At 40.6% G+C, this 13,536-nt stretch overlaps 1 protein-coding gene across 1 annotated transcript in view; it reads left to right on the top strand.

The window, feature by feature from the left end:
* Positions 1 to 13,411, top strand: part of swap70 (switching B cell complex subunit SWAP70) — an 88,241-nt gene extending 74,830 nt beyond the window's left edge. Inside the window, exons 10-12 of the mRNA XM_033038962.1 lie at positions 4,018 to 4,216; positions 6,613 to 6,709; positions 8,182 to 13,411. Coding sequence (XP_032894853.1) covers positions 4,018 to 4,216; positions 6,613 to 6,709; positions 8,182 to 8,294 — 409 coding nt within the window. The 3' untranslated portion in view covers positions 8,295 to 13,411. The remainder of the gene's footprint in view (positions 1 to 4,017; positions 4,217 to 6,612; positions 6,710 to 8,181) is intronic.
* Positions 13,412 to 13,536: the final 125 nt, after the last annotated feature.

The raw sequence follows: 13,536 nt of genomic DNA, 5'->3' as shown, positions 1-13,536 counted from the left end.
TGGAATGCACCTACGACACCTGGCAACAATCTACGACAACACCACGTCAACCTACGACAGCAAAAATTGTCGCAACTGTGGCCGCAAATTTTTCAACATGAAAATTTTGCGGCAGTCACCCAAAATATCGCCTAAGTGGGATAGGCCCTTAAGTATCTTAGTAAGGCAGGGATGAAATTTTACTGTGGGGAGATTAACCTGAATTCTATTAAATGGCAGAGCAGCATTCTGGCCCCAATTGGCCAATTCCTGTTCCTAACTTGTATCACACAAGAGGATATGAAAAAAAAGATACAGATCTTCCAACAAAAAAATGCACGTGTTACTGAAAATAAAGGAAGAGACTTGCATTTTTATGTAGCATCTTTCAGGACATCTCAAATTACATTATAACTAATGAAGAACTTTCTGAACTGTAGTTACTTTTATGTAGAAAATGCAACAGGCAATTTGTACTCCGGAAACCCTCAAAAGTGCCAATGTGGTAATGACCAGATCTGTTTCAGTAAAGTTGTGTGTTGGCAATTAATGAGTCAGAGTACAGAAATGAGATTGATTGTTACATTGAATGATGCCAGAACAACAACCTTGCTCTCAATGTCAATAAAACCATGGAGCTGATTGTTGACTTTAGAAGGGAAGGCCGAGGATCCACAAACCTGTCTTCATTGATGGGTCGAGACCCTTCTTCAGTCTGAATAAGTCAGAAGAAGGGTCTCGACCCGAAACGTCGGGTCTCGATCCTTCTCTCCAGAGATGCTGGCTGTCCCGCTGAGTTACTCTAGCATTTTGTGTCCACCTTCGATTTAAACCAGCTTCTGCAGTTCTTTCCTACACATTTATTGACAGGTCAGTGGTGGAGAGTTAACAACATCAACTTTCTGGGGCATGCATATCTCTGAAAGTCAATCCTGGACCCATAAAGAAAGCCCATCTACGCCTCTGCACCCTTAAGGGCCTGTCCCACTTTCACGACCTAATTCATGAGCTCTGCCGAGTTTGCCCTTGACTCATACTCGCAGCATGGTCGTCACTTTCATTTCACTGCACATCTCGTATGTGTATGTGACAAATAAACTTGACTTGACTTGACTTGACAAGGTCGTAGGTAGGTCGTGATGCTAGTTGTAGGTACTCGTGGCATCAGATAGGTCGGGGCGTTTTTCTACCTGATGAAAAATGTCCACGAGTGAAAAAGGTCGTGAATTAGGTCGTGAAAGTGGGACGGGCCCTTTAGAAGATTGAGGAGATAGAAACATAGAAAATAGGTGCAGGAGTAGGCCATTCGCCCCTTCGAGCCTGCACCGCCATTCAATATGATCATGGCTGATCATCCAACTCAGTATCCTGTACCTGCCTTCTCTCCATACCCCCTGATCCCTATAGCCACAAGGGCCGCATCTAACTCCCTCTTAAATATAGCCAATGAACTGGCCTCAACTACCTTCTGTGGCAGAGAATTCCAGAGATTCACCACTCTCTGTGTGAAAAATGTTTTCCTCATCTCGGTCCTAAAAGATTTCCCCCTTATCCTTAAACTGTGACCCCTTGTTCTGGACTTCCCCAACATCGGGAACTCTCTTCCTGCATCTAGCCTGTCCAACCCCCTAAGAATTTTGTAAGTTTCTATAAGATCCCCCCTCAATCTTCTAAATTCTAGCGAGTACAAGCCGAGTCTATCCAGTCTTTCTTCATATGAAAGTCCTGACATCCCAGATTCGGTATGTCAGCAAATATTTTCTTGAAGATCTACTGGTGTATGGTACAGAGCATATTGACTGGTTATATCTCGGCCACGTTCAGCAATCTGAACACCTTGGACTGAAGGAGATTAGAAAAAGTGGTGAACACTGCCTGGTCCATCATGTGTACTGATTTCCCCATCATCAAACGGATTTATAGGAGGCGCTGTCTCAAAAATGCATCCAGCATTATCAAGGGCCCACACCACCTTGGCTATGCTCTCACATCATTCCTGCTATCTGGAAGAAGGAATAGGAGTCTGAAAACTGTAACGTCCAGGTTCAGGAGCAGTTTCTTCCTCACGACCATCAGGCTATTGAACATTATGAACTCCAACTATGAACTGCTGTGGTTGCTCTCGAGATTTTGAGCCTTTTGTTTTGCTTTGCACTACATTGGGTTTTTTACTTATTGAGCTTTTTTGTTTGTTTATTATATTACCTATTGAGTATTGTGTTTACAGACCTGTTGTGCTGCTGCAAGTAAGAGTTTCATTGTTCCGTTTCAGTATATATGATAATTAAATATTCTTGACTCTTGGCAAGGAAACTGGGGAACGGTTCCCAACTCTTCTTTGGAAAATTGTCATAGGATCTTTATCGTTCATTTGATAGAGTCAGCACAGTGGCACAGCTGGCAGAGCTTCTGTCTCACAGCACCAATGACCCACGTTCGATCCTGACCTCGGGTGCTGTTTATGTGGAGTTTCCTCCGTGTGTGGTTGCGTGGGTTTCCTCTGGGTTCTCCGGTTTCCTCCCACGTCCCAAAGATATGTGGGTTGTAGGTTATTTGCTGCTATAAATTGCCTCTGGAGCGCAGCGAGTAGTTGTGAAAGTGGGATAACATAGCGATGGTCAGCGTGGAGTGGACATGGTTGGCTGAAGGACCTGCTTCCGCACTGCATCTCTAAGTACCTCCGTTTAACATCTCGTCTGAGAGAGCTCAAGGTGCTGGAGAACATGCTGCTACATGGGGATTAGCACATGTTTCTGCTGCATGTTTCTGGAATCAAAAGTGCTGCCTGCTCTGACTGGGGAAGTGTCAGTGCTGCTAGAACTAAATGGGGCCTGGTGGCATCAGGTTAAATAGTGAAGGCATTGGCTGAGGTGGGATGGTGCTGGGTGCAGATCATAGACTTTGGTGGGTCAAGAAGGAGGTAGGTGGGATGGTGCATGAGAAAATGAATCAACATGTTCTGGGAATGATCATTAATCCAAGTTCACTTGCTATAACTGTGTTTTTATTAACATTTCCTATTACGGGACACCTTAATGACTAACTAGCTTTGTATTCAGGGCTGACTTTGCAAGGTGTCCCTTACTAGGAAATGTTAATAAAAACACGGTTATAGCAAGTGAACTTGGATTAATGATCATTCCCAGAACATGTTGATTCATTTTCTCATGCACCATTCTAAAAGAAATCTTTGACATGAAATGTTGTAATTGAAGTGTATCAATTCCCTAATCAATGCCATCACCACTGAAGAACTCAATCAAATTTCTGGTACGGCGATACCCCTGCTACGCACCACACAGCTGCCTTTTTGTGAATTATCAATCTACATCTGGATCTTATTGCACTGGGGAAAGAGCCCAGCACGATGGGATCTAAAATCCAGCCCAGTGCCTGAATAGACACTACTCTCACCGTATTAAATTGGAATTTCAGACTGGATTTTCATGCTCCACTCTTTGAAATGGAACTTAACGCTCAGGGCCACACAGTGGCGCAGCGGTAGAGTCGCTGTCTTACAGCGCTTGCAGTGCCGGGCACCCGGGTTCGATCCCGACTACGGGTGCTGTCGGTACGGAGTTAGCACGTTCTTCCTGTGACTGCATGGGTTTTCTCCGAGATCTTCGGTTTCCTTATGCACCCCAAATGCGTACAGGTTTGTAGGTTAAGTGGCTTGGTATAAGTGTAAATTGTCCCTAGTGTGTGTAGGACAGTATTAATGTGCGAGGATCACTGGTCGGTGCAGACTCAGTGACTGATGGGCCTGTTTCCGTGCTGTATCGCTAAACTAAACTAAAAAACACCACATTCCAACTGAGTGGCCAGAGCACTGCTGATGGATCCACAACAGAATGTTATCAGTGGCTTCTCCTCACTGGATAACAGATTGATTTTGTTTTCCAGCAGCAATATAGAAGGACCAGGCACATTGATCTATTATTATTTCTATTATGATTGATTTTGACCAGAATGCTCTTGACCTTGACCAGATTGCTTATGCTTTGACCTTGCTATCATTTTATTTCTTTGCTGATGTAGATTGCTGGAAGAGGAGTGCAGTAAACGACAGGATTTGGAGAAGCTTCATTTACAGCAACAACAAACGATCCTATTGACTGAAGCAGAAAAGCAAGAATTGGAAAATGAGAGAGCTGAAAAAGATCAGGCACTGGAAGATGCAATGAAGCAACTGGAGGAGCTTGAGTGGGAGAGACAGCAAGCTCTTGAGCAATATGGGGTAAGATGCTAACTCACTGCGATAAGAAACATTGCGTGGAAAATTAGAGTCAGCTGATGTGGCACAAAATATGTCTAATTTTTTCATGCTTAACAGTTTCATTGTTGAACATAAATTGCTGAATCAATTAAATTTGTTTCTTGTTTTCTAGTTTGATATCAAGATAAGACTGCACATCTTTAAAAATGCAGTCAATTTCTTAATTTAGCCATTAGGTTTACTCTGTGTCAAGCATTAAACAAATCAAATTGATGTACAGCATGTGCCTAATGTGAAATTGCTACTGAGATTTCTAGCGTTAATTTCACCGTTAGTTTGCAAATCCCATGAAAATGTGCTCCAATGGGACACACAAGTTTAGGCTCACAAAGGTAATGCAAGGAATGGGCAATAGTTAAATAATGCACGGTTTGCCCACTGGGATTATTTCCCTTCCAGCAGAGAAGATTTGATGGAAGTTGTTAAAAATTAGCAGTGATTCTATAACGTGAATAACAATATGGTTTCTACTGTTTGAGGTATTGTTAACAAAGAGTGGTCAACTTAAAACTACAAAAGAGGGTAGGTCAGGAAAATGTTGTTTACACAGATTTCAAGGGTACTGTATTGTCATGTATACCTAAGTGCTGTGAAATTTTTTATTTTTTTTAATGCAGTTCAGGTTCAATGGTGCTTTTATTGTCACATGTCCAAAGGCACAGTGGAATACTTTTCTGACAAACAGTCTAGTAGTATTGCTTAAGCACATCCCCCATTAGCAAATTGTACAGAAATAGTCTCGTAACCCCGCATGCAAGAGACGCCATATTTTTGTGCCATTTTCCAAGGCAAGTCCATTTTGTGCCATGTCCAGTCCACACTCTAGCTGTTATGAGCGATGCCCATTCTAGGCAATCCCCAGGCAGCTGCGGGCCTCCAGGCATCCCCTTCCTTAGAGAGGTGGATTGCCTGGAGAATCGACGTCCTCTCCTCGCCTGTCCACCTTTGCTTCCAGGGGGCACCTCCTGCAGTCAGTCGACCTTGAGGGTGCAGTAGGCCACACCCTGATTCCCTCTCTTCTTCTACCAACCTTGCTCCTCGCCTGTCACATCTATCAACGCCACCGGCTCCATCTTTCTGGTCTCAGGTCTTTGAGGATGAGCATGGACTGGCTTGTCAGCTTTCCCCCTGCAGGCCGTAGTACGCCGGGTGTTGCGTTAGTGCTACTAGGACATTAGCATTAGGCTCAATCATAGGAAGTATAAGAGTGTATGATAGTAGATAACACTGAGTCAGTACACTGGAGCTATCGCGTTTTAGCACCCTCTTGCACCCTTCAATTTTTTTTAAAGGTTGGTTTTAGCTTGGCCGTAAACACCCGTTGTCCTAGCGGTGGCGGCGGCATTTGGCCAGTATTTCTGCTCCGCCACTCAATTGTGGAGCTTAGTAAGTTTTGTCATCAATGTGTGTACAATAAGTGACCATTGTACAGTTTAATATAAAAGTTGATTAATATGCCGCCCTAACCATGTCTTCTAACCCAGATTATTTGTGAGGTTAACTTCCAGTGTAAAAAAAAGGCGGCACAGTGGAGCAGTGGTAGAGTTGCTGCCTTACTGTGCCAGAGACCCAGATTAGATCCTGACTACGGGTGCTGTCTGTACAGAATTTGTATGTTTTCCCTGTGACCATATGGGTTTTCTTTGGGTGCTCCAGTTTCCTCCCACATTCAAAGACGTACAGGTTTATAAGTTAATTGACCGGTAAAATTGTAATTTGTCTGTAGTTTGTAGGATAGTGATAGTGTACAAGGTGATTGCTGGTTGGCATAGAGGCAATCGGCTGAAGGGCCTGTTTCCACGTTGTATTTCAAGTCTAAAGTGTGGGAGATAGGAGGTGTAAGCCTTAGGTTTGCTGCATTTTGCTGCTGGTAATGTTAGAGTCCTGTTGGCTATGAAGGAGAAAAGAAATAGCTGTAACAGTTGTGTACAAAAGAGATCAGCAGGTGCACACTAGCAGGATGGTGACAAAACGTTCAAGAGCTAAGGTTGTCATATGAGATGCAAATAGGTGTAGCCAGCCTTCGTAGGAAGTAGGATACCCATGAACTTGCCCTCCATAATTAGCTGATCTTGATGGACTTGTTTTCAGACTCCTTGAATCATGAAGGGGAAATTGCTAAATTCCTGATCTGATCTTAATATACAGTGATGAGTGTAGATCTTGAATAGGGAGCAGATCTGTTTGAATTAATGTGACCCAATTACTGAGCAATATGCACAGTCAAGTTGACAAATAAAGTCTTGGAACCTCAGAGCTTGAACCTGAGAGAAAGATGTGGCAATAAAATTGGAAACATTGTATAGTTATTAAAATAGTGCCACATACTGATTCTACTCTTGATATTTTGTTAACAGGAGGTGGCAAAAAAATTAGAGTTGGCAGCCAGTAAGACAAACAACTGGAAAGACAAGGTGGCACAACATGAAGGATTGCTCCGACTTATACAGCCAGGTAAGGAATGATGTATAATTTGATGTATTCAAGAGAGAGTTAGATATAGCTCTTAGGGTTAACGAAATCGAGGGATATGGGGAGAAAGCAGGAACGAGGTATGGATTTTGAATGATCAGCCATGATCATATTGAATGGCGGTGCTGGCACGAAGGGCCGAATGGCCTACTCCTACACCTATTTTCTATGTTTCTATGAAAGTGATGCAATTATCATACATCACTAGAATAGGATCTTTTGCACGTAACTATTGACCAAATCTGAATATATAAATTTGTAAGTGGAGGTGGATGAAAGGGAATATCCAAGCTTACCATATTGCATCTCGGCAAGTGCAAAACTTCGCTTGGCAAAAATAAATGTCACTTACCATTCGCTCATTCAAGCAGTCACTGTTCAGATGCCTATTGCTCATCCTTGAGTACAATGAGAAATGCCAAATAATTTAGCTATACTCATCTCTAAACCATTCTAGTGAACTGTACTTTGCTGAATTATTTTAATACCTGAAATTGTCTTGATTTCACAATTTTGAGCTTCCTATCAGATTTGAATGGCAAATCGGGAATATAGAGGTTGGAGAAAGTTTTTTCTGGAACATATTTAATAAGAAATGTTAATGTGCAGTCTGTAATCTGTTCTATTTTTCTCTGATGTATAATCTAAAGATCTAATCATTGATCAATTTAAATCATTTATCTGTCTCCAATATCATCTCATAGTCATACAGAGTGGAAACATACTCTTCGGCTCAACTTGCCCATGCCGACCAACATGCCCCCCCCATCTACACTAGTCCCACCTGAGTGCATTTGGCCCATGTCCCTCTGAACATCTCTTATCCATGTACCTGTACAAATGTTTTTTAAATGTTGTGATAGTACCTGTCTCAAATACCTCCTCTGGCAGCTCATTCCATATACCTAGCATCCTCTGTGTAAAAAAGAGCTGTCCCTATGCACCTATTTCTTTACCTATAAATACCACCCACTTTAGTGTCATCTGCAAACGTACTAATTTCATTTATCAATATCCTCATTTATAAATTATATATCTTTACTTCATTTATAAATATCTGACTTTATTGTGCTTATTGATTCATTTGAATTGCACACTTTTGCATAGCTTTATCCTGGCTGAACAACAAAGGCATTTTGTAGGAACCACTATTTTAAAAAAAAAGGCTTCATTCCTGATTCATTATTGCGTTGTGTGTTGATTCTTTTTCATTTAATATCTATTACAAAAATCTTAACATTGCCAATACTAACCCTTGAAATTCGGGAAACTGCAACCAAATGATCTGCAGAGGAGGGGCAAGTCGAGTCAGCAAGAAAGTAATTTGGAGGCAAAGGAAAGTTCTTCGCAAAATCGTGGGAAGTACTGAGCTGGCGCCATTGTAACTATTTGAAGATGATCGTGTCCCTCTGCATTTTGAATTGCTCCTTTTGAATATTTGTTCATTCTTGTAGGTTCCAAGGGTCCTCAGCTGATCACTAATTGGGGACCAGCAGCCTTCACAAAGGCTGAGTTGGACCTGCGGGAAAAGACCTGGCAAAAACAAAAAAACACAGCAGCACAGTAATCTGTCATTTAACGTATGAAGTATTGGACTGTATTGTGCAGGATAATCACCTGAGTACACACTGGATGGAAGTGCCAAGGACATATTCGTCGTGGAAGTAGTTGTGATTATGACAATGAAGTATTTTATACTAAAGTGTGAATATTTAGTGTCCAGATATACATCGGGAGGACAATTCATTTGGTTAATGTGTATTTTTATTAGGCTTTTCAATAAATGTTTTCATTGCTTCAAATATTTTTAAATTCTGCTTTCAGCATTCTATAATGTTTGCAATATGTTTGAAAAGGCTTGTTTTTGCCTTGTCTCTTTTATTGCATTTACACTGGAAACTTAGAGCCAAATCTGACTGACTTAGTTGAGTAACTTTGAATTAACACAAGGTAAAGTAAGCTTGCATTATGGATTTCATTTATAGAGTTGCCTTTTTTTTACGCAAGAGAGGCAATTGGTCAGATGCTTGTGCAATCTCAATTCTATGTCACCACTTGTAGACCCTGACCTGGTAATTATTTAGTCAAGTGCTTGATATTCTGTTTAAATCAACAGGATCTCAAGTTGCGCATACCAATATGTTAAGGTGACAGATACTATTTAGATATTTTTGGCCATGCATTCCTTATTTACTATAGTAGTATGAGTCTTTCCAAATCCTAAAATCCAGAGGCGATTAGACTAGATTTGGATTAAGTTTCCAAATTTTTTAACCGATGTGTCAGTAGGGTGGTACAGTCGCACATCGATAGAGTTGCTGCCTTACAGCACCAGAGACCCATGTTCGATCCTACTGGTGCAGTCTGTATGGAGTTTGTACGTTCTCCTCATGACCTCCATGGGTTTTCTCTGAGATCCCGGTTTCCTTACACACTCCAAAGAAGTACAGGTTTGTAGGTTAATTGAAGGCTTGGTATAATTGTAAATTGTCCCTAGTGTGTGTAGAATATTGTAAGTGTTTGGGGATCGCTGGTTGGCGCTGACTAGGTGGGCCGAAGGGCCTGTTTCCGCGCTGTATCTCTAAACTAAAGTGAAAACATTCACAAAGAAAATGAAGGAGATGAATAACAGTGAGTGCTCTAACCTGTTACAGAACGGAAAGCTTGTCAGAATTTTGTCTTGAGATTGCAAGCACTAAGGATGTGGAAAATATTGTCCTCAGTAAAATTGCTGAATTGCATATGTTTGTACAGTGACTAATTATTTGTTATTTCTTAACTTAAATCTTAATTGAGCGTCATAATTTACTTGATTTATTGATCTGAAATGCTCCTTGAAAAATTGCGTGGATTATTTTATGATTCAAGTTTGCTAATAAAAAGCAGATATTTTAGACAGCTTTTAAGGTAGTGGGTGTGTCTTTTGTTTTATCTAAATGCATATTAGGAGTGAATGCAAGCTAAATCTATCCATTGCAATTTTTGCTTGTGCATTTTATAAACTGATGTACTACTATTGAATGTTTCTCAATTGAAAGATACTCTGGTCAATTGAAGTGAATCAGTTGTATTCTATTCACATCCACCAAAAAGCTTTGAAGGATTGAATTGCAAGTAATTTATTCTTTTAATCATTGCCTACCGCTCAACAGGTTTGTTAAAACAATGGTTGAATACATGCACGTTCTACATGCCAATGGCCTTTTCACAAGTATAACATTGTGTTTATAGAAATAAATTGAAATTTGTACATGCATGAGACCAAGTGGTCCTATAGTGAGGAATAACAGCCAATGAAAATACAAAAATAAAGGCTAATTTCTTGAAAATACATTTTGGCAGAAGAGGCCAAAGCAGCTAGTGTGCAAGGAAACTTCATTAATCCCAAATGCATTTTTACCCTAAAACATTATGCAAGTTCTGTATAGTTTTGTCATAATGATTGCATTGAAAATTTGTATTGGCAGAAGTCATGCGAATTGCTGATGTTGTGTCTGTTTAATTTGCTTGTTGGTGAGATGAATGGCAGTGCAGTAAAGTCAATTGGTTCACTGATGATCTGAACAAATAGTATTCAAGCCACACTGAAATAATCAGCCGATTTATCCAGTTTATATCAGCAATGTGCCAGGTTGCATCCATTCTCTGCTGAGTTAGCTGATTTCTTTCAGAGTAGCCATCTAGTAGAAGGCAACATTGGCCAGTTCTCATTCCTGAGATGCTTCTTATTAAAGATACAATTATGTAGGTTTTGAATGGGGTTAAAGTTAACATGATTTTCAGAGAAAAGGAACAGGTGATGTTTTGTGTCAAGATCCTTCTTCAGACTGAAAAAGGGTCTTGACCCAAAATGTCACCTATTCCCCTTTGTCCAGAGGTGCTGTCTGACCCCCTGAGTTACTCCAGCTTTATGAGTCTATCTTTGGTTTAAATCTGCATCTGCAGTTCCTTCCGAACCATTACTTGAGATATTACTGTGACCATGGATGGCCACATGATGGGTCAATGTCCTCAAGCATGAGGTAATACATATCCGGCTGTAAACAGTCTACTTCCACAGAACATTTCGATCCTGGATGAATGATGGATTTGCAATCTTTGCATCAAACAATATTTTCCAAAGGAGTTCTTAATGAAATGTATGATATTCTGTGGGAAGACTTTCGAACATGCTCTAATGTCTGGGATCGACATCGTGTTGAATTTCAACTTCACAGCTATGGGACTTTCCAACTTACTGGGTAGATCTCTGCTGTCTTTCTCAATTTGCTGCTCACCATTGCATCAGACAGGACACCCAGGCACTGTATAAGTGAAGAAAATGATTTCATCTATTTTGATGGGGCACGTCGGGCACTGGGATCTACCAGCATTGCTGGCTTTCCATGGGTAGATTTAGCCGTTGATGGCACTCAGGTCCACAAAGACACCTCTCAATAACCACGACATTGTGAACTGAAATTATTTCACTTTCTCAACGTGCAGGTCATTTTAAATAACAATAATTTTCTCTTAATGAAAGCCATGCTTCTGTGGTTCAAATGATTCCTTCATCCTGAGAAAATCTTAAATTACGGATCTTTTCAGTGAATGGCAGTACGGGGAAGGATGGGTTCTGAGGATAAGGTTACCTTCAACTACCACTGGCTGACTCCCCGTACTAATGTGTAGATATGAGAACCTTGCATGTACCAGGATAGCAGTGAAAAGTGCCATTGATTCCCTAAAGATGAGATAGTGTTACCTCCCTTAATCCAGAGGCTATTGCAGCATGAATCAAGGATATGTGGAGACTTATCATTGCATGCTGCATCTGTATAGTTTAACAAACCATTGACCACAGCCAGTTGGAGACCGAGTAAGACCAGCCCTTTTACTCAGGAGTCTGGGGGTCATGGAGCAAAGCCTAAAGGTCTTTAAGAAGGAACTGCAGATGCTGGAAAATCGAAGGTACACAAAAATGCTGGAGAAACTCAGCGGGTGCAGCAGCATCTATGGAGTGAAGGAGATGGCAAAGCAAAGCCTAAAGGTCTGTTGTATCAATAGGACCAGGGGCAAGTGACAGGTTCCAGGTTGATATATGTGGGTACTTGGCACCCACAGTCTCATCTTGTTAGCCAAGCGCTAGCTATATGTGCTTTCATGATGAAGATGCAAAATTAGATTTCACAAAACCACAATCCAATCTTCAATACCAAGATAATGCTGAAATGGACAGATTTCTGTTCCAGTTACTTTAAGGGCTTGCCACAACTTCTCTATATTTCCTCACGTGGATCTTGGTTAGGGAGCTCAGACGGCTGCATTAAAAAAGAATGTTTCCTGTGAGGATCTCCACTCTGCTGAAGTAAACTGCTGTGCTGGTCACCTGGACATATCTTGTGTGACCATGCAATTTCCTTTGGCATTGCTTCATTGTGTGGGAGAGTTCCTGGAGGAGGCTACTGAAGCCAGGCGTATCAGGATCTTCTAATGGTGGACCAGGCAGGTCTCTTGGCCCTCTCTCTACATGTTGCCCAGGAACTTCCTCCTGAGCATCATCACAGGTTGTGTCTGAATTATTATGGAAATTGTGGCCTTCTCTGCAGATTTTCTTGTTTTGGCTGTACAGGGAGCGCCTTTAAGGGTCCATTTTGGAACATATGGCAATAAAAAACACTCTTCTCTGGATTCTCTTTAAATGCCATACAGCAAAGTATCAGGAACTACGTGGCATTTGGTGAGGTCCTATAAAGAAGCATGTTGGTCCTCTCTCAGTGTTTTTTTCTGGGTTTAAACCATGCCTTGTTTCAGCATGATTTTTGTTTTTACAGTTTTGTGGTTCTTTGTGGGGAAACTCAACTGGGTGCTGGCAACAAATGCAGCTGTCTTTTAGCATATCAAAAATAGGAGCCATCCATTTTCTAGGGAGATGTTATTAAGTGTTACACTGCCCAAAACCTAGGGAGATGTTATTAAGTGTACACTGCCCAACATCTTGAACCACCTTGATACTTTACATGGCCTGTTCCATTGGAACAAGTAGGGTCTTCAAGAAAGGAAATGAGAGCTAGGCAATGTTTTCTTTGAAAATGGCTTGACCGTTTCAGTAATTTTAAAAAATGGCAAAAGGATGTTTAGGGAAGCCACTGTGTGTACCTCAGTTGGTGTACAAAGAACAACAGATTTGAATACAATTTTATTAATTCAAACTCCATTTGAAAATGTGTTAACATTGTTAACAAAAGTGAACATGTATACTGTTTTATTTGGAAAAAATATAGAGAAAGAGGGCATAACCTTCATAACAGGCTTCTAACTGAAATATGTATTTTAACTTGGTTATGTTATTCGAGAGAATAAGATTTTTTGTCTTTGATAAAAATAAATTAGATATTTTGGAAACTATGATATTCACTGTAGATTCATTTATTAATTTGGTGAGAGTTCTCTTGTTCTATTACTCCTTGACTTTAACTGAATTCTCTTCAATTAGAATTGGAATCTTATTATTCATAGATCAGCTGAAATAATAGAATTTGTGTGGAAAAACTCGTCTAATATTTCAAGGTTCACATTTTGGCAATTTACTGTTAACATGCTTGAACTAATGTTCGTAACCGCAGAGAAACCGACTATTGTACAACTATTTGTAAGTCTGTTTTAAAAGCAGAAAGGCGTTAAAAAATAAAGATATACATCAAATATTCAGCATGGATCTTGATTGTGAAAAATATAATACTGTCATCAATCGCTATCCTCCTGCCCTTTCTGCCACTTCCCTTCCAAAGCATTGAAACGTGAAGGTGTATGTTTGAATTCTTGGACAT

This window comes from Amblyraja radiata, chromosome 20, assembly GCF_010909765.2.
Source record: "Amblyraja radiata isolate CabotCenter1 chromosome 20, sAmbRad1.1.pri, whole genome shotgun sequence".
Taxonomy (NCBI): domain Eukaryota; kingdom Metazoa; phylum Chordata; class Chondrichthyes; order Rajiformes; family Rajidae; genus Amblyraja; species Amblyraja radiata.
This window is presented reverse-complemented; position numbering and strand designations above follow the sequence as displayed.